At 40.7% G+C, this 26,077-nt stretch overlaps 1 protein-coding gene across 2 annotated transcripts in view; it reads left to right on the plus strand.

Moving 5' to 3' along the window:
* Positions 1-11,568: 11,568 nt before the first annotated feature.
* API5 (apoptosis inhibitor 5) overlaps positions 11,569-26,077 on the plus strand; it is a 32,589-nt gene continuing 18,080 nt past the window's right edge. The window contains exons 1-6 of one of the 2 annotated variants that reach the window (XM_008967972.3): positions 11,569-11,814; positions 18,290-18,451; positions 20,464-20,557; positions 21,054-21,119; positions 21,628-21,779; positions 23,072-23,278. In XM_008967972.3, the coding sequence (XP_008966220.1) occupies positions 11,746-11,814; positions 18,290-18,451; positions 20,464-20,557; positions 21,054-21,119; positions 21,628-21,779; positions 23,072-23,278 (750 nt within the window). In that variant the 5' untranslated portion in view covers positions 11,569-11,745. The remainder of the gene's footprint in view (positions 11,815-18,289; positions 18,452-20,463; positions 20,558-21,053; positions 21,120-21,627; positions 21,780-23,071; positions 23,279-26,077) is intronic. The other variant, XM_003815090.3, reaches the window with a different exon arrangement.

A 26,077-nucleotide genomic window follows, 5' to 3' on the forward strand; every position in this document is an offset into this window, starting at 1 on the left:
TGGTGGCAGGCGCCTGTAGTCCCAGCTACTCAGAGAGGCTGAGGCAGGAGAATGGCGTGAACCCGGGAGGCAGAGCTTGCAGTGAGCCGAGATCGTGCCACTGCACTCCAGCCTGGGTGACAGAGCTAGACTCCATCTCAAAAAAAAAAAAAAAAAAGTGGGGATACCCAGGGGGCACATCAGAAAAACATTCAAAACATGGTACTTACTATCATTACTATTAGGCAGTCACTATGTGACAGGCTCTGCACAAGGAGCTCTCATTTTAACCTCACAACAGTCCCATGATGTGGCACTATTATTATTCCCATTTTAAAATGGGAACACTGAGGTTTGGAGTAGTTTATTAACTTGCTTAAAGTCCCAGGGATAGTATTTCTTTGGTCCCCTCTGTCACCCTTCTAATCCAGTGCTCTTAACTGCTAGTGGTCTCTCTCTCTCTCTCTCTCTCTCTCTTTGTCTCTGTCTGTCTCGCCCCTGTTCTTCTGTAGCTAGGACAGTAATGGCAACATCTGGGGCTCCTGCACTGCAATGGGTGGCAGGCCAGCAGGAGGTGAGCTGCTCTTCAGTAGGTGGTCTGTTTACAGCTTGTTTTCAGGCAAACAATTCAACTTTTCCAGTGAGTTGTTTACCCTACTCTTAGTTAGTGCTTAGGAACCCAGGTTAGGTTCCCAGGTGTTGTGACAGAGGGGGCCCTCAATCAGCAGACACAGGAGAAGGCCATGTAAAGACAGATGCAGAGATTACAGTGATGCTACCACAAGCCCAGGAATGCTGACAGCCACCAGAAGCTGGAAGAGGAAAGAAACAGAATCTCCCCCAGAGCCTCTGGAAGCAACGTGGTCTTGCCAGCAACACCTGAATTTCAGACTTCTGGCCCCAAGAACTGTGAGAGCATTGCAAGAACATGAAATGGTTTAAAGAGACCACATGTATGATCATTTGTTGTGGCAGCCACAGAAAACTAATACACCCTGGTTTCCCATATTTGAGATGCAATCAGAGGGAACAAATTTATCTCCAAAGAGTAACTGACAGCGACCAAAGAACATTCATTCTTGAAATATAAATTAATAAGACCTAAAATGGTACAAGGGAAGGAAGTGAACACTGAGCACTTACAATGGGGCAGGCACTGTCCTAAGCACTAGCCTGTATTATTTCATTTAATCCCCACAACAACCCTAGAAGTAGATACTATTCATAATTTTGTGAAGCTCCCCTGGCCAGACCCAAATTGGATTAGAGGTTGGAAGTGTCTTGATAAGGAACTGGGAGACTCCACACCTGACTTAGAAATAAACATATTTAAATAACAGGCAGTTTAGTAGATAGAGGTGCAGCCATCAGAGCCAGACTACCTGGATATGAACCCAAGAACTTCTCACCAGCTGTGTGGCCCTGGTGAGAGGGTCGCATAAAGTTACATAACCTTACATTAAGTTATTGTGAACATCATTTGAGCTGAAACATCGAAAGCACTTAGCACAAAGCCTGACAGATAGCAGTTATTCCACAGGGTTCAGCTATTACTGTAACACACATGCTATTATGCACACAGTTAACACTTAATGTATATCTGCTATGATTATCATCATTAGTTGGATTAAGACCTAGGTAGACCTTAATTTGGAAATCTTTCTTGGTTTCTTCCAGAGAGCCATGATCTCTTTTCTGTTAGAATTAAAAAGACCTCCTTGGAAGACGGAAATTTAAAATAAAAGCTCTCAGAATGTAGGCAAAAGATGGAGCCAAAATATAAGGCATACAAACTACTGACAGAGGCCAGGCACAGTGGCTCATACCTATAATCCCAGAACTTTGGGAGGCCAAGGTGGGCATATCACCTGAGGTCAGGAGTTCGAGACCAGCATGGCCAACATGGAGAAACCCCCATCTCTACTAAAAATGCAAAAATTAGCTGGGCATGGTGACATGTGCCTGTAATCCCAGCTACTCAGGAGGCTGAGGTAGGAGAATCACCTGATCATGGGAGGTGGAGGTTGCAGTGAGCCAAGATCATGCCACTGCACTCCAGCCTGGGGGACAGAGCAAAACTCCATCTCAAAAAAAAGGAATAAATCCATCAGAAATGTCACACCTCTATATAGCAGCCAATGTTTCCCCAAATAAAAGGTCAGGAGTTTGAGACCAGCCTGACCAACATGACAAAACCCCACCTCTACTAAAAATACAAAAACTAGCTGGGCATGGTGGCACACACCTGTAATCCCAGCTACTTGGGAGGCTGAGGAATGGGAATGGCTTGAACTTGGGAGGCAGATGTTGCATCAAGCCAGGCTAGCACCACTGCACTCCAGCCTGGGCAACCGAGTGACAGAGTGAGAACTGTCACCAAAAAAAAAAAAAAAAAGTACTGGAAGTACTGGCAGGGGAGGAGGTGGTCCTTTAAGCTTTTCAACTAATATTTAATAGACAAACCCAATTTAAAGTTACAAAATAAATAAATGTAAAGATAGTCACAGCCCTCAAAATGCCACAATATACTGGGGCAAAAGTCACTGATGTTAGGTAGGTAGGTGGGATAACGGGAGGTTAGGAAAAGGGGAGAATGGTTTTCCTAAAAATAAAATAATAAAAAGAAAACAAAGTTAAAAAAAATCTTACTGCCAAGAAATCAGTAGAAGCTTTTGTCATACTACAATAAACTGTTGTTGGAAAACTTGTTTTTTAGTTTATTCTTTCATTTATTTAACACTTATTAAACATCTAATAAGTAGTTCCTGATCAAGTTTTATTATCCAGTGGAGCTGTATACAGACAACAGAAATACAAAGTAGGAAGATTTGAGTGTCACAGAGAAGCAACGAAAAGGAAGAGATGCGCTAGGCACAGTGACTCACACCTGCAATCCCAACACCTGGGGCGGCCAGGCAGGAGGAAGGCTTGAGACCAGGAGTTCAAGACCAGCCTAGGCAACATAGTGAGACTCTGTACAAAAAATTTAAAAATTAGCTGGGCATGGTAACACACACCTATAGTCCCAGCTACTTGAGAGGCTAAGGCAGGAGGATTGCTTGACCCCAGGGGGGTAAGGCTGCAGTGAGCTGTGATCATGCCACTGCACTCCAGCCTAGGTGACAGAGCGAGAAAAAAAAAAAGGAAGAGATGTTCACTGTGGATTTCCAGGGCAAACACTAAACCAGATAAGCACCTAGATCTCTTCTAGACTCTGTAAGGCTAATTCCAGACTGTCATCAGTCACATACCACAGCTTCCGTATATGAAGCCTTTCTATTGCCTGGTTTTACTCTATACTGATGTTATTGCTTTACTTGAGTAAACCAAATATATTTTACTCATGTATTTTGTTTACTGTTTTTCTGCCTCTGCCAGAATGTAAGCTTCCTGCTTGCTTGGCTTGGTTGCATTCTAAAACAGTGCTTGGCTCGTAGGAAATGTTCAATACGTACTTGAATGATGAACCAAAACACAATCTCTACTCAGGCACTCAGCTTTACAGAATGAAATCCAGATGGTCCTCAAACGTACCCATTGACACAGAATGTTATCTGCTTGTGCTGCTTTAACAAAATACCTGAGACTGGGTGATCTATAAGTAATAGCATTTTGTTTCTCACAGTTCTGGAGGCTGAGAAGTCCAAGATCAAGGGCTAGCAGGTTTGGTGCCTGGTGAGGGCTACTCTCTCTGCTTCAAGACATCACCTTATTGTTGTGTCCTCATGTGGCAGAAGGACAGAAAGGCAACAAGGGCTAAATGCTGTGTGAAGCCCCTTTTATAAAGGCCTTACTCCCATTTAAGAGAGAAGAGCCAGCCAGGCATGGCAGCTCATGCCTATAATCCCAATACTTTGGGAGGCCGAGGCAGGCAGATCACCTGAGGTCAGGAGACCAGACTGATCAACATGGACCCCATCTCTACTAAAAATACAAAATTAGCCAGGCATGGTGGTGCATGCCTGTAATCCCAGCTATTCGGGAGGCTGAGGCAGGAGAATCACTTGAACCCGGGAGGCGGAGGTTGTGGTGAGCCGAGATGGTGCCACTGCACTCCAGCCTGGGCAACAAGAGCGAAACTCCATCTCAAAAAAGGAAAAAAAAAAAAAAGAGGGAAGAGCCCTCACGACCTAATCACTTCCTAAAGGATCCACCTATTAATACTATTGTTTGGAGATTAAGTTCCAAGAGGGGACAGAAACATTCAAACCATAGCAGATGCTACAGAAATGCCCTTACAAGGGAATCAACACCCGCCTGGCCTCCTCATTTTCTAGGAACAGTCCCACACTCCTCTACCAGTAGCTATGGGCCCCTGGCAGCAATGTTTGCTTTGTATGATCTTGCTTTCCTGGTCTAAATTGATTGGGCAGAATAGACATGTGACCTAAGGTTAGCCAATCCAATTCTCTTTTCTGGGATTGAATTTTGCCTTTGTAAGAATAGAGAAAGTTTGACAACATGACCTCTAAACTCCTTCAGAGATCCAATGAAAAGGAAGGAGAATCTGTATAAAATTACAAAAGTCATTGTAGAAAATCTGGACAATACAGTAAAGCACAAAGAAGAAAATAAAAATCACCTATTTATCAGTGTAATAATGAAAAATGAGGAACAACTGACATATCCTATAAGAAACAGAGAAACTATTAATAAACTATGGTACATCCATAATAGGCAGTGGCCAGAAGTGGTGGCTCACACCTGTAATCCCAGCACTTTGGGAGGCTGAGGTGGGTGGATCACCTGAGGTCAGGAGTTCAAGACCAGCCTGGCCAATATGGTGAAACCTCATCTCTACTAAAAATACAAAAATTAGAGGCCGGGCGCAGTGGCTCACACCTGTAATCTCAGCACTTAGGGAGGAAGAAGCAGGCAGATCATGAGGTCAGGAGATGGAGACCATCCTGGCTAACACGGTGAAACCCCATCTCTACTAAAAATACAAAAAATTAGCCGGGCGTGGCGGCACGCGCCTGTAATCCCAGCTACTTGGGAGGCTGAGGCAGGAGAATCACTTGAACCCAGGAGGCAGAGGTTGCAGTGAGCCGAGATCACACCACTGCCCTCCAGCCTGGGTGACAGAGTGAGACTCCCGTCTCAAAAAACAAAACAAAACAAAACAAAAAATTAGCTGGGCATGGTAGCAGGCACCTGTAGTCCCAGCTACTCTGGAGGCTGAGGCAGGAGAATGGCTTGAACCCAGGAGGCAGAGGTTGCAGTGAGCCGAGATCACGCCAGTGCACTCCAGCCTGGGTGACAAGAGTGAAACTCCATCTAAAAATAATAATAATAATAATAGGCAGTAAGCTCAGGGAAAGATTTACAAAACATATTGTTAACAAAAGCAAGGTGTAGAACAAAATGTGTAATGTGCTCCCATTTATGTATTTTTAAACCCGTGTGTTGTATATAAAGGCCTATAAGAATATAAATTATATTGGTAGTCATAGTTACCTCTGAGGAAGGGAGAGTTGAAGAGGAACTTGTGCTTATTACATGAAACATTTTGTAGTATTTGGATGTATTATGATGATACTGTATTCTTACAGTTACTTGTTTAATTAAAGAAAAATGGAAAAATTATAAAAAGATACTTGATAAGAAGTAGAATTGACTAACATTGGAGATAAGGAAACCATTTAGGAACTGTGGCCATTGTTCAGATTTGAGGGGATAGGGTCTGACATGGGACAGAAGGAAGAGTAAGAAACACATAAATGTGTGATAGATTTAGGGTATAAAATTGAGACTTCTTATTGATTGAATGTAGTGTGAAAAGGAGGAGGAGAGAATGTTCAGGCTGAGAGGCAAAGCACTTCCATAGCAAAGTGTTGGCTTTTTGGCAAGGCATGGTGGCTCACATCTTTAATCGCAACACTTTGAAAGCCCAAGTTGGTGGCGGGTGTGGAGGCTCATGCCTGTAATCCCAGCACTTTGGGAGTTTGAGATGGGTGGATCACGAGGTCAAGAGATTGAGATCATCCTGGCCAACATGGTGAAACCCCATCTCTACTAAAAATACAAAAATTAGCTGGGCATGATGGCATGCACCTGTAGTCCCAGCTACTCCGGAGGCTAAGGCAGGAGAATTGCTTGAACCTGGAAGGCAGAGGTTGCAGTGAGCTGAGATCGTGCCACTGCACTCCAGGCTGGTGATAGAGTAAGACAAGAAAGAAAGAGAGAGAGAGAGAGAAAGGAAGGAAGGAAGGAAGGAAGGAAGGAAGGAAGGAAGGAAGGAAGGAAGGAAGGAAGGAAAGAAGGAAGGAAGGAAGGAGAGAGGAAGGAAGGAAAGAGAGAGAGAAAGACAGAAAGAAGGAAAGAAAGAAAGAAAAGGGAGGGAGGGAAAGAAGGGAGGGAGGGAAAGAAAGAAGGAAAGAAAGAGAAAGAGAAGAAAGAAAGAAAGAAAGAAAGAAAGAAAGAGAGAGAAAGAAAGAGAAAGAAAAAGAAAGAAAAGAAGCCAAGTTGGGAGGATGGCTTGAGCCTGGGAGATTGAGGCTGCAGTGAGCCATGACTGCACCACTGCACTCTAGCCTGGGTGACAGAGGGAGACCCTGTCTCAACAACAACAACAACAACAAAAAAGCATGGGTTTTGGAATTAGGCTGCCAGGACTCAAAACTCATCTCAGTTAAGGAACATGGGACCAGTTAGTTCACGTCTCTGTGTCTGTTTCCTCATTTGTAAAGTGGAAATGATAATATTATCTCCTAGCTCATAGAGTTTTTGAGAATTGATTCACATGAAGTGCTCAGAACTCTGCCATCACTTAATATACGCTGGTTATTATTGGGATGACTCCCAATATCATTACCATCAGCATTGTCATCAATTTTGTCATCATTATCATCATTAGGACCAAACGTAGGCCTTTAGCTTAAATGACCAGCTAGAAATAGATAAAAATAGGAAACAATTTAAAGCAAACCCCAGGACTCTTAGAGAAGAAAAAGGAGACCAAGAAGCATTCACAAGCCTGACTAACGTGGCTAAGTAATAGACTGCATCAGGAAGAGTAGTGTTGAATGAAACCGCGTGGCAACTTAGACAAGCATGAGTTTTTTTCCATTTGTGTGGTTGTTATTGGGTTTTTTTGTTGTTTTGCTTTCTTTCATTTTGTTTTGTTTTGAGACAGAGTCTCACTCTGTCGCCCAGACTGGAGTGCAGTGGCACTAGCTCAGCTCACTGAAACCTCCACCTCCCAGGTTCAAGCGATTCTCCTGCCTCAGCCTCCCGAGTAGCTGGGACTACAGGCGCCCACCACCATACCCGGCTAATTTTTGTATTTTTAGTAGAGACGGAGTTTCACCATGTTGACCAGGCTGGTTTCAAACTCCTGACCTCAAGTGATCCTCCCACCTCGGCCTCCCAAAGTGTTGGGATTACAGGCGTGAGCCACAGTGCATGGCCGTCAAGGGTCAGTTTTAAAGGAGTTTATATGAATAGCTATATTTTAGAATATAGAAACACTAGTTGAGTCTTTTTCCTCTTCTTAAATTTGTTTTCAAAAATGGATACATAAAATATATTATGTATATATATATATTGGCATACTTATTGTAATGAATTAAAAGATTAAGCCAAAGCAAAGGTCCCCCGAGCAAACGCAGCTTTATTTCCTGCCCCGGATTGCTTTTTCTACTTTTAAACATATATGTATCACATATCAAATACCTAACTTGAAGGATGTGATCAAAATACAGTTTTATTGGCTGGGCACAGTGGCTCACGCCTGTAATCCTAGCACTTTGGGAGGCCGAGGCAGGCAGACCACTTGAGCTCGGGAGTTTGAGACCAGCCTGGGCAACATGGCGAAACCCTGTCTCTACTAAAAAGACAAAAATTAGCCAGGTGTGGTGGTGTGTGTCTATAGTCTCAGCTACTTGGGAGGCTGAGGTGGGAGGATGGTTTGAACTCAGGAGGTTGAGGCTGAAGTGAGCTGAGATCACACCACTGCATTCCCGCCTGGGCAACAGAGCCAGACCATGTCTAAAAAATATATATATTAAGCTATAATATATATAAAAATATATAAGATAATAAAAGTATATATATAGCTATATATGTCTATATATATAAATATACATGTGTATATATATAGCTTTCTTACTGTCTTCCACCACGTCTTTAAAATTTATTCAGGTGGTGTCTTAGTCCATTTATGCTACTATAACAAAATACCTTAGAATGGGTAATCTATAAACAACAGAAATCTATTGCCTCAGTTCTGGAAACTGGGAAGTCCAAGATCAAGACACCAGCAGGATCTTGCTCTCTCAAGCCTCTTGTATAAGGGCACTAATCTCATTGGTGGGAGCAGAGCCTTCAGGACATAATCATCTCTCAAAGGCCCCACCTTTTAATAGTATCTTGCGGGGTAGGTTTCAATACATGAATTTGGGGAGACCCAGTCATTCAGACCATAGCAGGCAGGGTCATCTCATTCCAGCCCTAGAGAGAAATTCTGGCAGACCCAGGCCTTTTCTGCTTCAGAAATTAAAACGTCCATTCCAACATGTGAATCCAAACTTAATTTCCAATCAGATCTTCTTCTATTCTCCAGCTGAGGCCGCTCCCTATCTTGCCTTTCTTCCCTGTATCCTCCACTCAGTTTGGTGGGCAGCTTCTGACCCCTCCTGCGCAAATGCATTGAGAGGGGAACATGAGAAGAAAGGAAGAGGAGAACCTCGGAAAGGTCTGGACGGCGCAATACCACAGGCTCTCTCTGGTCTGATAGAGACCAGGTCTGTCCTGTGGGCCACTCCAAGGGGCCTTTAGAGGCCACTCCCAACGGTGACTCCCGTGAGGTGTTGATGTGCTGCTCGCAGTCACCACTCTCTGCGCCATTGACTCTTGCCATGGGGGCTTTCTTACTCTCAGGCAGAAGGACTCAAAATGAATCCAGAATCTCTTTCTCTTTTATATGGCTCATCTCTGCTATAAGGGAATCACTCCCATCCCCTCGCTCCAGCAAAATCTGGGAACACGGTAGATCCCAACATGGCCACCTCCACTCTGCAGTCACGGGTAACCTGAGCTTATCAGGCGTGTCCAGTCCTTTGTGTTTCTCAACCACCTGGGACCATATTTCAGGCTCCTCAAAATGGCCCCACGCTTGAGGGAAGGGGGTAGAAATTGCCCTCAACCTACTCACAAGACATCTTTCTCAAAAACATAAAAATAAAAAAACACCAATTCTCATTTTATTCTCTAATTCTTTTTCTTTTTCTCCACAAGAGTCTAAATTGCAATTTTTTTTTTTTTTTTTTTTTTGAGACAGAGTCTTGCTCTGTCACCCAGACTGGAGTGCAGTGGCACAATCTCGGCTCACTACAAGCTCCACCTCCCAGGTTCACGCCATTCTCCTGCCTCAGCCTCCCAAGTAGCTGGGACTACAGGCGCCCACCACCACACCCGGCTAATTTTTTGTATTTTTAGTAGAGACAGGGTTTCACCGTGTTAGCCAGGATGGTCTTGATCTCCTGACCTCGTGATCCGCCCGCCTCAGCCTCCCAAAGTGCTGGGATTACAGGCGTGAGCCCTCCGCGCCTGGCCTGCAATTTTTTTTAACATTGAATTTTACACTTGATTTCTTATTTTCAGACAGGGGTCGTGCTGTGTTGCCCAGGCTGGACTTGAACTCCTGGGCCGAAGTGGTTCTCCCCGCTTAGCTTCCCAAATAGCTGGGACTGTTGGCTATCACGCTCAGCTCTAATCCTTTTTAGGATGTGAGATTTATCCTCAATCTAACTGAGAAGTACAAGAGCCGGGGAGTTCTTTTGTAATCATTTCCTGTGTATGTTCTGTACAAGTGGATGTGGCTTTGAAATTTACAGTCTATTATAGTTTGATATTTCAATCCTGAAATGTTAACATCCTTTAACATCCTTTTACACATACACACATAACTTTGTTTTGTATGCTTTGTATGTTTTACATAATGGGATCATCTTATACCTGCCTTTTAACTTTTCTTTTTCTTTTTCTTTTTCTTTTAATTTTTTTGAGATAGAGTTTTGCTCTGTGGCCCAGGCTGGATTGCAGTGGCATGATCTGGGCTCACTGCAACCTCTGCCTCCTAGGTGCATATAATTCTTCTGCCTCAGCCTCTCATGCAGCTGGGACTACAGGTGCATGCCACCATGCCTGGCTAATTTTTGTATTTTTAGTAGAGCCAGGGTTTCACCATGTTGACCAGGCTGATCTTGAACTCCTGACCTCAAGTGATCCACCCAACTCAGCCTTCCAAAGTGCTGAGATTACAGGCGTTAGCCACCGCACACGGCTATATATACATATAATATTATTATATTAATATATTATCTTAATATATATTAATATATATTATTATCTTAATATATAATTATATAATAATATACAATATATAATATATATTATTATATATATAATTGTATATATAATATAATATATAATTGTATATATAATATAATATATAATTATATTATAATATTAAGATAATAATATTATGTATAATATAGAAATATAATAATATTATATTAATATATATTAAGATAATAATATTAATATATTAATTATATAATTAATACATATAATATAATATAATATAATTATAATATATAATTGATAATGTTGATATGTTAATTAATATTATTATCTTAATATATAGATATATTATAATTATATTATATAATTAATATATTAATTAATATTATTATCTTAATATATATTAATATATTGTTATATTTATATTATTATATATTAATATATTATATATTAATATATAATGTTATATATTATATATTAATATATAATGTTATATATTATATATTAATATATAATGTTAATAATATATAATGTTATATATTATATATTAATATATAATATATAATGTTATATATTATATATAATATATAACGTTATATATTATATATTAATATATAATGTTATATATTATATATAATATATAACGTTATATATTATATATTAATATATAATGTTATATATTATATATTATATAATAATATATAATATTATTATATATAATATTATATATTATATAATATTATATATATAATTTCATCTAAACTTGTATCTTAGAAATTCTTATCAGTAAGCGTACGTGATTTCATTTATTTATTATTCTTTTGGATACTGGACATAATCAGGTGGCCCCAATTCTTTACACTGGCAGCAAAGATAAGCAAATTCTTCCAGCAGGCCAAATTTGACCCCGCGCTTGATGAGCGTGGTGGACACAGAGGGTTTTTTAATAGCATAGGAATGTTTTTTGCTTCCCACCGGACCCACTACCCTCTAGTGCCACCGATTAATATTACCTTCCTTGAATCAGGAGGAAACCATTTGTGACTTCTCATATGTAAGATCTTCTAAGGGCAGAAACGCAATTGTCTTTGTATTAACTTCCCCGCCCACCCACACCCCTTCCATGGAGAGCCTGCAGCCAAGCTCAAGCTTTCAAAAAGGCGTGAGCTAATTCAATCATCCTTGCCGCTTTTTTGCTCCTCCAGGCTGTAGAGGGCGACAAAAACCGCGGAGGCGCATTGTGGCGGGGGTGGGGGGCGGTCTACTGAAGGCCGCTCCCGACGTGCGCGTCTTTACGTAGACGTCGGGGGCGCAGCCGCGCTGTGCGCGGTGACTGGCGGCTGCACTGGCGGCAGCTGGAGGTGTAATAGTGCGGGTAGTGGGTTTGGAGAAGTTCTGAGGCGGCGGTGGCGCCGGTCAGGACAAGGATAGCGGAACCGGGCCCTGGGCTTGTCGCTCACCATGCCGACAGTAGAGGAGCTTTACCGCAATTATGGCATCCTGGCCGATGCCACGGAGCAAGTGGGCCAGGTGAGTTGAGTCCCCGGGCGGCCTGCAGGGCCCGGCGCTCCGCGGCCTTTCGAAAGCGCTGCCCGCCGCGCTCCCCGGGCCGAGCGGGGGCTGCGGCTTCATCCTCCCGGGGCCTCCTAGCCTCCTCAGGCCGTCTCGTCGGGGTGGGCCTCTCTGGGAGTGTAGACTCTGGTTTCACCAGGGAGACCGCGGTCCCCAGGGTTCCAGGCTTCCTTGCCTCCCTTGCCCAGCCTTTTCTCACCGTGGCGTAACCTAACTCAGCCCGTTCAGGCTCACGTTAATTCTTCTCACGAGCTTTTCTCTACAGGATTCTCTTAAGCCTTTCTCCTTTTCGGTGGAGCTCAGTGCTTCCAAGATTAGATCGGGAGTTTTCTTCATGAGGTCAAGATGTGTTTTTTTGAGGGGGGGAGGCAAAATTCTGCTACTAATTGAAGAAGAGTGTTTAGGAGACAGAAGTTTGTGAGAAACAGAAGAGGGACTCTTTGGTCCAGACTTTGATGAGGGCTCACGGTTTCGTTTATTCAGTACATTTTTTTGAGTGCCGAGCGCTGGAGATACAGATGGAAAGGTCCGCGCTCTCCCAGAATGTACAGTTAGGAGGGAGTGTAGTAAGAAAGATAGGCATTGTGAGGCCCGGCTTGGTGGCTCACGCCTGTAATCCGAGCACTTTGGGAGGCCGAGGCGGGCGGATCACGAGGTCAGGAGTTCGAGACCAGCCTGACCCACATGGTGAAACCCCGTCTCTACTAAAAATACAAAAATTAGCCGGGCGTGGTGGCACGCGCTTGTAATCCCAGCTACTCAGGAGGCTGAGGTGGGAGGATTGCTTGAACCCGGGAGGCAGAGGTTGCGGTGAGCCGAGATCGCTTCACTGCACTCCAGCCTGGGAGACAAAGCAAGACCCCGTCTCAAAAAAAAAAAAAGGCTTTTTTTTTTAAAACTTATTCTTTTTAATGAAACACGTTTGAAGAAAATAAAACAGGGCTGGGCGAAGGAGAGTGTGAGTGCGCAGCTCTGAATGGAGTTGTCTGGAAGAGCTCTCTTAACGATGCTTGCCCCCGATACACAGTTTCTCAGCAGTGTTGAATTATCCATACAAGTCATTTGTTCCCTGTATGAGTTTTCAAGTACTGGAGTACATTGAACTTGATAAGTGGTTGGGTATGTGTGTTCTTGGGAAAAGAACCAGGCTGTCCTGGAGGTAACCTTGATCATTGTTTTAGAAATCCCACACCATAGCTTTTCAGCGCTTAGAACTTTGTGATTTTTCTGCTTACCCATCCCTTCTTGGAGAAAGTGGAAGATTCTAGTCTATTAACAGTCGTGGGAGTACCTTTCCCGTCCCCTTTTCTTAGCATAATTCAAATAGGACCTTTCTGAGCTGAACGAAAAAAAAATTTCATGTTGGAGATTTATTGTAGCTTAATCTAGAATTAAGAATATACCAGTTTGAAATAGCAAATGATTTTTTTTCCTTCATTCCCTGTCAGTAGGGAATTTCACTTTTATCAGTAAGAAATGTATACGGATGTTCTGCTGTACTTGTGGATAGAGTGTGTAGGTCGGTTGTGAAGGAGGAATATTCTGTTCATTAAGAAGATGAAAACTGCCAGGCATGGTGGCTCACGCCTGTAATCCCAATTCTTTAAGGGGCATGGATGGGCAGATCAGTTGAGATCAGGAGTTCGAGACCAGCCTGGCCAACATGGTGAACCCCCATCTCTACTAAAAATACAAAAATTAGCCAGGCGTGGTGGCATGCGCCTGAAGTCCCAGCTATTTGGGAGGCTGAGGCAGGACAATTGCTTGAACCCGGAGGGTGGAGGTTCCTGTGAGCTGATATCGGGCCACTGCACTCCAGCCTGGGCAACAGAGCAAGACTCCATCTCAAACAAAAAATTTAAAAAAAAAAAAGATACAAACTATGTGTGGTCAATCAGTTTGAATTTGTTGTTCCTAAAAAGAACTAGTAGTGAAGATATTCTCAATCGTATAATCCTAAAAAGAACTAGTAGTGAAGATATTCTCAATCGTATAATTTATCTGTCACTTAGTTGGGTAACTTTTAGCAAATTGTTCTACCTACGTTAGACTTTGTTGCATATCAGTAGGGGGATAGGGTGAAAGCTACACCAGTGGTTGTGTCAGGAATCCTTCTAAGAAACCTTTGAAACCGTATACATAATGCTGTCCCATCCCCTACTCTAATTTTGAGAGTTGCTTGCATTTCCTTCTCATGTCATCTTTATAAAAACCAGATTGAATTGAGAGTTCTCCCCAAGGGGTCAAAATGTCTTTCACAGCAAAAATCTACTCTTTATTTAGTAAGGGTACTTTAGAGACAAGTTTGTGAAAAACGAAAAAGGATACCTTTGTCTACACTTTAATGAGGACTCCATGCTTTATTCCGTACATTTCACCTACCATGTACCACACACCCGGCTGGACACTGAAATTTAACACAATTCTCTGTAGGTTATGGGTGATCAATGCGTTCTGTATTGACAACTGTCAAGCAACTATTTAAACAGTATCTCTGCATAATGAGATGTAGTGGTTAGCTCAGGCAGCTCAAATAATGTGAATTTTAGGAGAACCGAAGATAATGCCTACTAATTCTGCTCTGTTGGGTTATACTTCTCCCCTTTTAGATAAAATGCCTAAAATCACTTACTAAAAAAGACAGTAGGTTTTAGGATATTGCTTGTAATTTTAACTAACAAAGGCAAAAGCCAACTTAGTAGAGAGGACACCATTTCACTTGTTTTTAAGGAGAGAAAACCGTGTTCATGTTCTTGATGTAGCAAAGCCTGATTTTCATGTCAACTTATGAGAGATTTATGATCAGTACTAAGTTTCCTGGCAAATACCTGTCTGGATACTTCTGAGACTGCATTCAAGTTTGTCAGTCTTGACTTCCTTCTAACTTTTACTTTGATTATCAACCTTTACCAGAGAGGTGAGCACTACAGTTGTTCTGATTGCTGCCGCTACAGACTATTCCCTCCCCATTATTGTCAATACTCCTTTCAGAGTAGTGCCTTCTAAATATATAAGGGTAAACACAAGCCGTCTGAGGTTTTATCGGCTAATTTCCCCAAAGCAGATCAAATCCTCTTTTTGAACCCCTTGGCATGATGTACTTATTAATAATGCTTCAGACTTGTATTTTATTTTATTTATTTCTGTACTTAAATTATAACGTCTCAAGGGTTAAATCCTTTTATGTATTTATTTATTTATTTATTGCTTCTCTTCTTGCACTGTACCTTGCCCTTCAGTAAGCATTTCTTTTTCATAGCTGAAGAAATGTATTGAAAGAAGGAACAGAGAAACCATTTACAAAAGAAAAGAAAAACCATTTACACCGATTATCTCTAATGGATAAAGGGAACTTTATCATACACACACACATACATACATATATGAGCATGTATATTCTAATAAGCAAACTGCAGATGACAAATTCTAAGTGCAGAATTATTTAATACCTCAAATCTTCCAGTCCTATCATCTTCTCATGTAACCGCCACGTTCTGCCTATGCATTCATCCTGCCTTTCCCCCACTCTGCCTCTGCTACTCCTTCAGGTCTCACTCTTCTCTTGTGTGCTCCTTTACGTTTCTGATCTCCTTTTCCACTGCACTCTGCCCAGGGCTCCTGACTAGCCATAATAGAGCAAGCTGTGGCCCACCATTATTTAAAATTCTGTTTCAAATTATTATGAATTTACTTACTTTAAAATATAGATACTTAATTTTATATTATGTAGTCAAAATCTTAAAAAATGTATCCGACACCTGTTAAAGGACCACGGCAGTGGGGCTGATTAGATCTGTATAATGCTGAAACCCTGATTCCTCCTGTTCTCTCAATCATTGAGTATACTAGCTTTGCAGGGTTCGCTTGTAGGCTTCTTGGACTTTTAGTTCATGAAATAACCACTCTTGTAGTAGGGTTTTTTGTATGATTAAGCTAAAACCACTGACCAACCAAGTTTGTAATCCCTCAAAAATATGTGGAAATATTTATTTCACTTCTCTGAGCCCTAGTTTCCTCATCTAAAAGATAAGAATAGTAGTAACACCTATTGTGATATAGACAGGGAATCACTCAGTCCCTGGTAGACCTTCAGTAAGTATTGTTAATGATTCCTTTTTATTTGATTCCAGATTTAATATTTTTTTCTTGGCAAAAGGAAGTTTTGTTTTAAGCAGGGTTTTTTTTTTTTTTTTCATTTAATTTTGGACAGTGTAAGGAGTTTCTTCAAATGGCTTTATGAGTAAGTTTGAGTTAAAGAAAATTAGATTTGTGATACCCTGCAAAAAGTAAGGGTGTCAGAACAAACTTTGATTTTATGAAGCCTGCCTAGAAGTCTGAGGCAAACCACAGGAATGTAAAGTGGTAGAGAAGTCAGCATGATTTCTTTTTTTAATGTTTGCGGTGAAAAGTATGTCATACACCTTTCTTTCTTTGAGACAGGGTCTTGCTCTGTCAGGCTGGAGTGCAGTGGCGTGACCACAGCTTACCACAGCCTCTAACTCCTGGGCGCGAGCATGGCTTACCACAGCCTTTATCGCCTGGGCTCGAGTGATTCTCCTCCCTCAGCCTCTCCAGTAGCTGGGACTGCAAGCACACACCACCATGCCTGGTTAATTTTATATTTTTTGGAGAGACGGGGTCTTGATGTGTTTATAATACACTTTTCAGTGATGACTCCTGAAGACTCATATATCTGCATTTCATGAAGAAGTTAACCTTATTCACAGAAATTTCTGTTATTTGGGAGTTGTTTGTAACTTTGCATCCTGCTTTATTTTTTCACTTAACATAGCATTATCGACAAAAAAGAATCACTGTAAAATAAATTTGGTAATTCTGTAGTTCATTGGATATTTATTGGTCATTCCCCGCTTGATGGCATGAAGTAAGCTCATGTGTCTAAAGCACTTAGAACACTCCTTATACATAATAAATACTATACTGTGTATATGTTTGGTCAAGATTATAATTTTTAAGTTGTTTTTCCAGTTACTAAGTTTTATTCATATGTCCAAACAATATATGTGTGTAGTCTTTCTGTATTTGTTACTGTTATTTACCATCTTTATCAGTGTCATTTCATAAAAGGACTGGTTTGGAGGCAAGTACTTAAGGAGAATTGGGAACTTATTGATTCCTCCCATTATGAGTATTTGAGGGATAGCACTTGTGATTTTTTTTTTAAGGAAACATGAGCTTTGAGTGTATTGTTCCAATAAAAGGTTTAAACATGTGACATTAGAGTCCATCTTAATCCAAAATTGTCTGGCTGTATGGAGTGAATTGTCATGGCTTTCATATACTGCTATGAGGTAAAATCAAACTGCGCTTCCTAACATGGCTGGAATTGCTAAGTTTCTGGAATGTATTCCCTTCACCTTCTTCAAGGTGCTAATTAGAAACAGGTAAATTTTTGTTTAAGTAAATACAGTGCAATTCTTTGTGAATTCTATGGTATTCATTATGATTTATTTATTTACTTGTTTAAGATAGAGTCTCGCTCTGTCACCCAATCTGGAATGCAGTGGTGCGATCTCAGCTCAGTGCAACCTCTGCCTCCTGGGTTCAAGCAATTCTCCTGCCTCAGCCTCCTGAGTAGCTGGGATTACAAATGTCTGCCACCACACCCAGTTAATTTTTGTATTTTTAGAGAGAGGGAGTTTCACCATGTTGGGCAGGCTGGTCTGGAACTCCTGAGCTCAAGTGATTGCCCACCTCGGCCTCCCAAAGTGCTGAGATTACAGGCATGAGCCACCACACCTGGCCATCATTACAGTTGTTTTGTTTGTTTGTTTGTTTGTTTGTTTTGTTTTGTTTTTTGGAGACAGAGTCTCACTCTGTCATCCAGGCTGGAGTGCAGTAGTGCAATCTCGGCTCACTGCAACCTCCGCTTCCCAGACTCAAGCAATTCTCCTGCCTCAGCCTCCCGAGTAGCCGGGATTACAGGCACACACCACCACACCTGGCTAATTTTTGTGTTTTAGTAGAGACGGGGTTTAACCATGTTGGCCAAGCTAGTCTTGAACTCCTGACCTCAGGTGATCCACCCACCTTGGCCTCCCAAGGTGCTGGGATTACAGGCGTGAGCCACCACGCCTGGCCCATTACAAATTTTTTAAGCATGATACAGTCACATGGCCAGAGTTAATAATCACTAGAATGAAGAAGTATTGGCATATTAACAAACACATTTGCTTTTTCCACTTAAAATTAGACTCATCTGTCTCCCCCAACTCAAAAATAAAACAAAGATGGAGGGAGAACGGAATTGGGAAGGTAAGTGTCAGTTTAAGCAGTAAACCTCCCAAAATCAGCTTTATTTCTTAGCCTGTGTAAAAATTTAAAGCACACTCTAACATGTTTGTTATGGTCTTTTACTTTGCTTCCCATCCTTCAAAATCATGTGTCTTTCCTGCTTTATTTTTTATTTCAGCATAAAGATGCCTATCAAGTGATATTGGATGGTGTGAAAGGTGGTACTAAGGAAAAACGATTAGCAGCTCAATTTATTCCGAAATTCTTTAAGCATTTTCCAGAATTGGCTGATTCTGCTATCAATGCACAGTTAGACCTCTGTGAGGATGAAGATGTATCTGTAAGTTTATGAATGACACTTTATAGCAATCTTTCAGATGTTTCTGTATGTGGCTGATACAATTGGAGTAGCAATCTGATATATCAGAGTACACAATAAAATACTACGGTATGGTCTGGCATGGCATCACACCCAGGCTTAAATTTACATATGATAAAGTGTATTAGCCTTTTTCAACACCTTTAAATTATGAAAAATGCATAGAATCTCAAAATACTTAGTTTCGCTTATCATTTATCCACTGTTAAAAATGGATTGTGGCTCACATCTTGTTTCATAGATTGTTATTCATTGTGCATATGAAATTAGACTGTTTTTAATCAATTTGTGCTTACTTGGTTATTTAAATTATTAAGTGTTATATCATAAAATGTAGTTTCACTACCCTTATATATTTTGCATGGCAGAAAAATGGTATGTGTAATAAGTGAATAGGATTACTAGATTAAAAAGAAATAGTTTTTGTTTTTTTGGTTTTTGGGGGGTTTTTTGGAACAGAATTAACCGGTAATATTTCTGGCTGCTGACACAGGTTCCTAAGAATATTCAGCCGTTAGCTCTTGTCTTTTCAGATGAAACAGCGAATTGCCAACATTTCATGCAGAATTTGCTGGATATAAACCCTATACTTGTTTTGCTTTTTTAATAGAAACAGGGTCTCACTCTGTTGCCTAGACCAGAGTGCAGTTGCACATCCATAGCTCACTGCAGCCTTGAACTCCTGGGTTCATGCATTTTTTTCCACTTTAGCCTCCCAAGTAGCACAGACCACCGTTCCCAGCTGATTTTTAATTTTTTTGTAGGGTCTTGCCATGTTGTCCAGGCTGGTCTCAAACTCCTGGCCTCAAGCTATCCTCCCACCTTGGCCTTCTGAAGCATTGGGATTACAGGCGTGAGCCACCTCATCTGGCCCGCTGTACATATTTTATGTAAAAATCGAATAAGCCAAGATCAGTATTTGGAATTAAACATGCAGAATATAGCCACAAATGTTGTATTTAGTAGTCAATACTGAAAATTCTAAAGTAAACAGTTACTAGGTATAACATTGCCACAGTAGCCATTTTTTAGGAATACTATATTATAAGCCCATAGGTAGTAAAAACCTAAGTTGCGTATAATTAGCATATAAATAGTTGTTTATAATCTCAAATCTGTCTCCTTCAGCGAGACATTGTTAACATCCCTTTTTATATTTTATTCTGTGTAACTTGAATATTAAATTGGAGCAAAATCTCTTTTTTTTTTTTTTTTTTTGAGAAGGAGCCTCACTCTGTTGGCCAGGCTGGAGTGCGGTGGTGCAATCTTGGCTCACTGCAACCTCCACCTCCCTGGTTCAAGCGATTCTTCTGTCTCAGCCTCCCAAGTAGCTGGGACTATAGGCGTGTGCCACCACGCCTGGCTAATTTTTGTATTTTTAGTACGGACAGGGTTTCACCATATTGGCAAGGCTGGTCTCAAACTCCTGACCTCATGATCCACCTGCTTCAGCCTCCCAAAGTGCTGGGATTACAGATGTGAGCCACCACGCCCGGCCAATTGGAGCAAATTCTTTTTAAAACTGCTAGAAATCTGCTGTTTCATATTTTTGTTACTCGTATGCCCCTAATGATGGCTTCTCTGTGGTTTTAGTATTCTTAAAAAGTTGAGTTTGCAGCTGGGCCTGGTGACTCATGCCTGTAATCCCAACACTTTGGGAGGCTGAGGTGGGAAGATCACTTGAGCCCAGTAGTTCGAGAACAGCCTGGGCAACATAGGGAAACCCGCCTTTAAAATTAGCCAGGCGTGGAGGCTTGCGTCTATAGTCCTAGCTACTAGGGAGGCTAAGGCAAGAGGCTCTCTTGAGCCTAGAAGGTCAAGGCTACAGTGAGCCATGGTTGCACCACTGCACTCCAACCTGGGCAACAGAGCAATACCTTGTCTTTAAAAAAAAAAAAGAAAGAAAAGAAAAAGCTGTTTGTTATTTTAAAGGTGATAGTATTTGGTTAATTTTTGTTTGAAATCATGCCCAGATTCGACGTCAAGCAATTAAAGAACTGCCTCAATTTGCCACTGGAGAAAATCTTCCTCGAGTGGCAGATATACTAACGCAACTTTTGCAGACAGGTAAGGGAATGTATTATTACCTTTTTCTCTAAATATATATCTTCTTTCTGAAATGTTGACTCTGTTTTTAGGTTTTAAATGGGGTGCAGGAGAGCTGGAGGTCCTACCTCCGATAGAGATTAAATTTCCTACTTTCATTCAGTAGTTAAAGTGTAATGATTTCTGGTTATCTAATTCCTGGTGTTGTTTTGTTTTTAATTCTGTTATGAAGGTGTAATGACTAGATTCTTTTGGGCATTTTGATGTATCATAATTTTTCCCCCAATTTCCTGTAGTTTCATAATTGCAGCATCTTAATAAAAGTTTTTCAGGCATGCCAGATCGGGTTCTCAACTTAGAAGGAACACGTATCTTTTTGGTACTTGAGGGAATGGCTTAAGTTATAAGTTTCCTGTCAATGTAACCTTGAGAAACTAAGTTGAATCAAGTTTGAAACTGAAGCAGATGATATTTTAAATTTGTTTTATATTCATTATGCCACTTTTTCTTTATCCAGATGACTCTGCAGAATTTAACCTAGTGAACAATGCCCTATTAAGTATATTTAAAATGGATGCAAAAGGTAAGGCCAGTTCTTATTCTGAATTGTGTTTGATGTCTTACAGAATCACAAAGTTAGGTGTTACTCATTAAGAATAAACTCTAGGGTTTACCCAGAGTTCTATTTCATAAAAATTCTAAGTATTGTGAAAAAAGTCTCCTTAGGTCAAGATGTTTATGACTAGAAAAACAAGCAGAAATAACTGCAAAAACAGATCACGTTTTTCCATTAGAAATCTGTTGGAAGAACTCCTTTTGACACTTTCAAGAAATTCTTCCAAAATACCTGGGTTTTATTATTAGTAATGATAAAAAAGGAAAGTCATGCTTAAGCTGACTATGTCTTCATGAAGAAAGCACTCTTATGGTTCAGGCTGTAGAAATTTCAGACTACTTTTAACTAGTAATGAGGATGATATTTGGGAAGTTCATTAACTTATTTGAGAAGAAATACTATAAATTGAGTTAAATGGGAAAACACCATTACACTATAGAATTGACTTGCTACAGGCAACTATTTTGTTTTGCAGGGACTTTAGGTGGGTTGTTCAGCCAAATACTTCAAGGAGAGGACATTGTTAGAGAACGAGCAATTAAATTCCTTTCTACAAAACTTAAGACTTTACCAGATGAAGTCTTAACAAAGGAAGTGGAAGAGCTTATACTAACTGAATCCAAAAAGGTGAGCTTTGGTCTTCATTTGGTGGAAATTCTCTAAAGCAAAAGAGCATACTAGACATTGGCAGTATTCGTCAATGTTATGTGTGGCTTGTGTATAAAATGATATATCATATATCCCATTGGAACCACCATAGAACTTGTAAGTTTTTCTTAGATTGAATTTAGCACTTTTGTCGGTGGTAATGATGAATCAATTTGGTAATTTAAAGGAATCTGATTACATTTAAACTTTTCGTGGTAGTGTCCTTAAAATGTGTGCAACCTCTGCAAATCACCTCCTTCAGGAAACTTTCCCTAAGTCCTACCCCTCCCTTCCATTTTAGGATACTCTCTCATAGTATTCTAAATTATTTCAAAATGAAACATCACATCAAAATGACCTGTTGTCACCTTAGCCCTTGACACTATCTGCTCTTCAAGGGTGAGACCATGCTTGTCTTTGCTCCCAGCATCTAGCATAGTTGTAGACGCTAAGATTGGCAAGGTGCGTCACAATTAACTTTTCACTCATCTTAATGTGCCAAAGTTTGGGAATAGTTTACCTTTTTAATATGTTACAGAAGATTCAGCATTTTATCTAAAGCATGTGATCACTGTTATGGTTCAGGCTTTAGAAATTTCAGACTACTACTACCCACTTCCTTATTGATAAGATTATTTTTCAGTGAGAAAAAAGTAGATCTTTAGCTGGGAGTATCAGACTATTTTACCTATGCCCCAGCTTGTAATCTGGTAGAGTATGTCGTGATTGTGAGCTTTTTTGGTCCATGAATAGAAAGATTTAGACCCACTGATATGGAAGATTTAACATGAGACTTGCAAGGTGACCTATTTTGTGTACAACAATTACCATATTAATATGAATTAGGCTGCTTTTAAATATAGGAAACAATCTGATTCAACAGTTTGCTACAGAATTTTTCCAACCATTTTTTAAAGTCACTCCCCTAAATAGCCAATTTTTTTAATTTTTTTTTTTCTTAACTGCTCTCCCATGAAATTTTAATGCCACATATACACTGTATATCTGTTTATGGTACTACATGTATATCTGTGCTTTGTACGTAAAAAAGTAACATTTTCTAAGAACCAATTTTTGCCCCCTTGGAGAATGCGTGGTTTACACTGAAGCTCAATTGACTGAAGCTAGAAGTTGCCTTTTCATCAGTATTTTGGAAGCATTAATAACAAACTGACTTTAGTAACTGAAATAAATTAGCTATTCTCTTTCAGTGTTGATCTGTCCCATTCAAATGATGAACATACTCTTATTCTGAATTGTCTCTTTTCCAGGTCCTAGAAGATGTGACTGGTGAAGAATTTGTTCTATTTATGAAGATACTGTCTGGGTTAAAAAGCTTACAGACAGTGAGTGGAAGACAGCAACTTGTAGAGTTGGTGGCTGAACAGGCCGACCTAGAACAGACCTTCAATCCCTCGGATCCTGACTGTGTGGACAGGCTCTTACAGTGCACTCGGCAGGCAGTACCCCTCTTCTCTGTGAGCTCTTTATTTTTACACACCCGGTATTTTGATTACTCTATTAGCTATATATATATTTCCATAAATACTCACTTTAACATTCCCCTTAAACCTTTCCAGTAGTGTCCCTTATCTGAAATGCTTGCTTGGAACCAGAAGTGTATTCAGATTTTTGAATATTTGCATTGTGCCTGGTTGAGCATCCCTAATTCAAAAATCCAAAACCTGAAATGCTTTAATGAGCATTTCCTTTGAGCGTGATGTTTGAGCATCACATTGGTGCTCAAAAAGTTTTGGATTTTGAAGCATTTCAGATTTGGGATTTTCAGATGAGGGATGCTTGGTCTGTGTTTATGAAGGCCACAGTGGTGTTGGTGAGAACCCAAAGCAGCAAGAAACTTTCTTGAAAGAGAGAATTTTTTTTTTTTCCTTTGAGACAGAGTCTTGCCCTGTCACTCATGCTGGAGTGCAGTGGCACGATCTTGGCTTACTGCAGCTTCTACCTCCCAGGCTCAAGCCTTCCTTCCATCTCAGCCTCCCAAGTAGCTGCTACTACAGTCATGCACTATCACACTCGGCTAATTTTTGTGTTTTTTGTAGAGACGGGGCTTCCCCATGTTGCCCATACTGGTCTTGAACTCCTGAGCTCAAGCAGTCTGCCCACCTTGGCCTCCCAAAGTGCTGGGATTACAGGTGTGAGCCACCATGAGTGGCCAATAGATTTTTTTAAGTCTTCCTAGAGACTTTTTTTGAAAGTCATGAGAATTTTGCATTCTGTCTCAGGCTTTGTGTTTCCTGAGGCCACGCATCTTCTGGGATGTGCATACATTCATTTGAAAAACACAATTTAAAGGAACTATCCTAGAGCAGGCGTGGTGGCCCGTCCCTGTAATCCCAATCCCAGCACTTTGTGAGCCAAGGTGGGAGTATCACTTGAGGCTGAGTTCAAGACCAGCCTGGGCAACAGAGCAAGACCTTGTCTCTACAAAAAAAATTAAGTAATAGAATTATCCCTTTTGAGAAATGTGCAGTCTGAAAATCCAACACTAAAAGATGTCCACAATTCATTTATTTATTTATTTATGAGACAGAGTCTCGCTCCGTCCCCCAGGCTGGAGTGCAGTGGCATGATCTTGGCTGACTGCAACCTCCACCTCCCAGGTTCAAGCAATTCTCGTGCCTCAGCTTCCCGAGTAGCTGGGATTACAGGCAAGCACCACCACACCCAGCTGATTTTTTGTATTTTTAGTAGGGATGGGGTTTTGCCATGTTGCCCAGGCTGCTCTCGCACTCCTGAGTTCAGGCAATCCACCTGCCTCAGCCTCCCAAAGTGCTAGGATTACAGGCATGAGCCACCATGCCTGGCCATGCCCCAGATTTGACCAGAGAATCAAGGAAGAGATCAAAATGTATAGATGTTCCAATGCTCCAGATGACTTTGCAGTAAAGTATATAAGGGGTCTTCAAAAAGTTCCTGGAAAATGCGTATTATGAAAGAAAAAAAAAACTACGCATGGATTACAAAACATTTTTCACCAAAATAAACTTGTACTTATAACATGTCTGAACAGGATATAGTTTGAGGAACTAAGAAGGGTCAGACATCAGTTTGAAAAGAGCACCTATCAGAGCAACATGAATTCTGCTAAAGTTGAAGCAAGAACAAATATCGAATTTATGGTGAAGCTTGGTGGAAGAATAGTGAAATCATTGATGCTTTATGAAAAGTTTATGGAGACAATGTCCCCAAAGAAATCAACAGTTTACAAATGGATCACTCATTTTAAGAAGGGACAAGACAACGTCAAAGCCCATTGCAGCAGATCAATTTGCGAGGAAAAATTTAATCTTGTTTATGCCCTAAATGAAGAAGACCGATGATTAATAGCAGAAACAATAGCCAACATCATAGATATCTCAGTTGGTTCAGCTTATTCAATTCCGACTGAAAAATTGAAGTTTAACAAACTTCCTACTGATGAGTGTCAAAACCATTGCACTCAGATTAGCTGCAGACAAGAACAGAGCTTTCAGTGGAAATTGTAAACAAGTGGGATCAAGATCCTGAAGCATGTCTTTGAAGAATGGGAACAGGAGGTGAAACATGGCTTTAGCAGTGCAATTCTGAAGACAAAGCACAGGCTACCAGGAAGTGAAAAGGGCCCAGTCCAAGCAAAAAGAGACCAGTTAAGAGGAAGGGCTATGGCAGTTTTTTGGGATGCTCAAGACGTTTTGCTGGTTGACATTCTGGAGGGCTAAAGAATAATGTCTGCTTATTATGAGCTTGTTTTGAGAAAGTTGGCCAAAGATTGAGCAGGAAAACGCCTAGGAAAGCATCACCAGAGTTCTCCACCGCCACAGTGCTCCTGCTCATTCCTCTCATCAAACAGGGACAATTTTTTAAGAGGTTTGATGAGGAATCATTAGGCATCCACCTTAAAGTCCTTATTTGGGCCCTTCTGATTTCTTTTTGTTGCCTAATCTTAAAAAACATCTTTAAAGGGCACCCACATTTCTTTGGTTAATAGTATAAAAAAGACTGCATTGACATGGTTAAGTTCCCAGGACCCTCAGTTCTTTAGAGATGACTGGTATCATTGCCTGCAAAAGTGTCTTGACCTTGATGGAGCTTATGTTGATAAATAAAGTTTATATTTTTTATTCTTTATCTTTTTATTCCATTTTTCCATGAACTTATTGAAGCCCCTTCGTAGATCACCTATTGAGGTTATATCTGGGGCATGCTGGGGTGTGCACTGTATTGTATTTGTAGTCAGAATACTTGATGCTGTAGCGCTCAGCATTTATTGAATGAAA

This window comes from Pan paniscus, chromosome 9 (genome assembly GCF_029289425.2).
Source record: "Pan paniscus chromosome 9, NHGRI_mPanPan1-v2.0_pri, whole genome shotgun sequence".
NCBI lineage: Eukaryota > Metazoa > Chordata > Mammalia > Primates > Hominidae > Pan > Pan paniscus.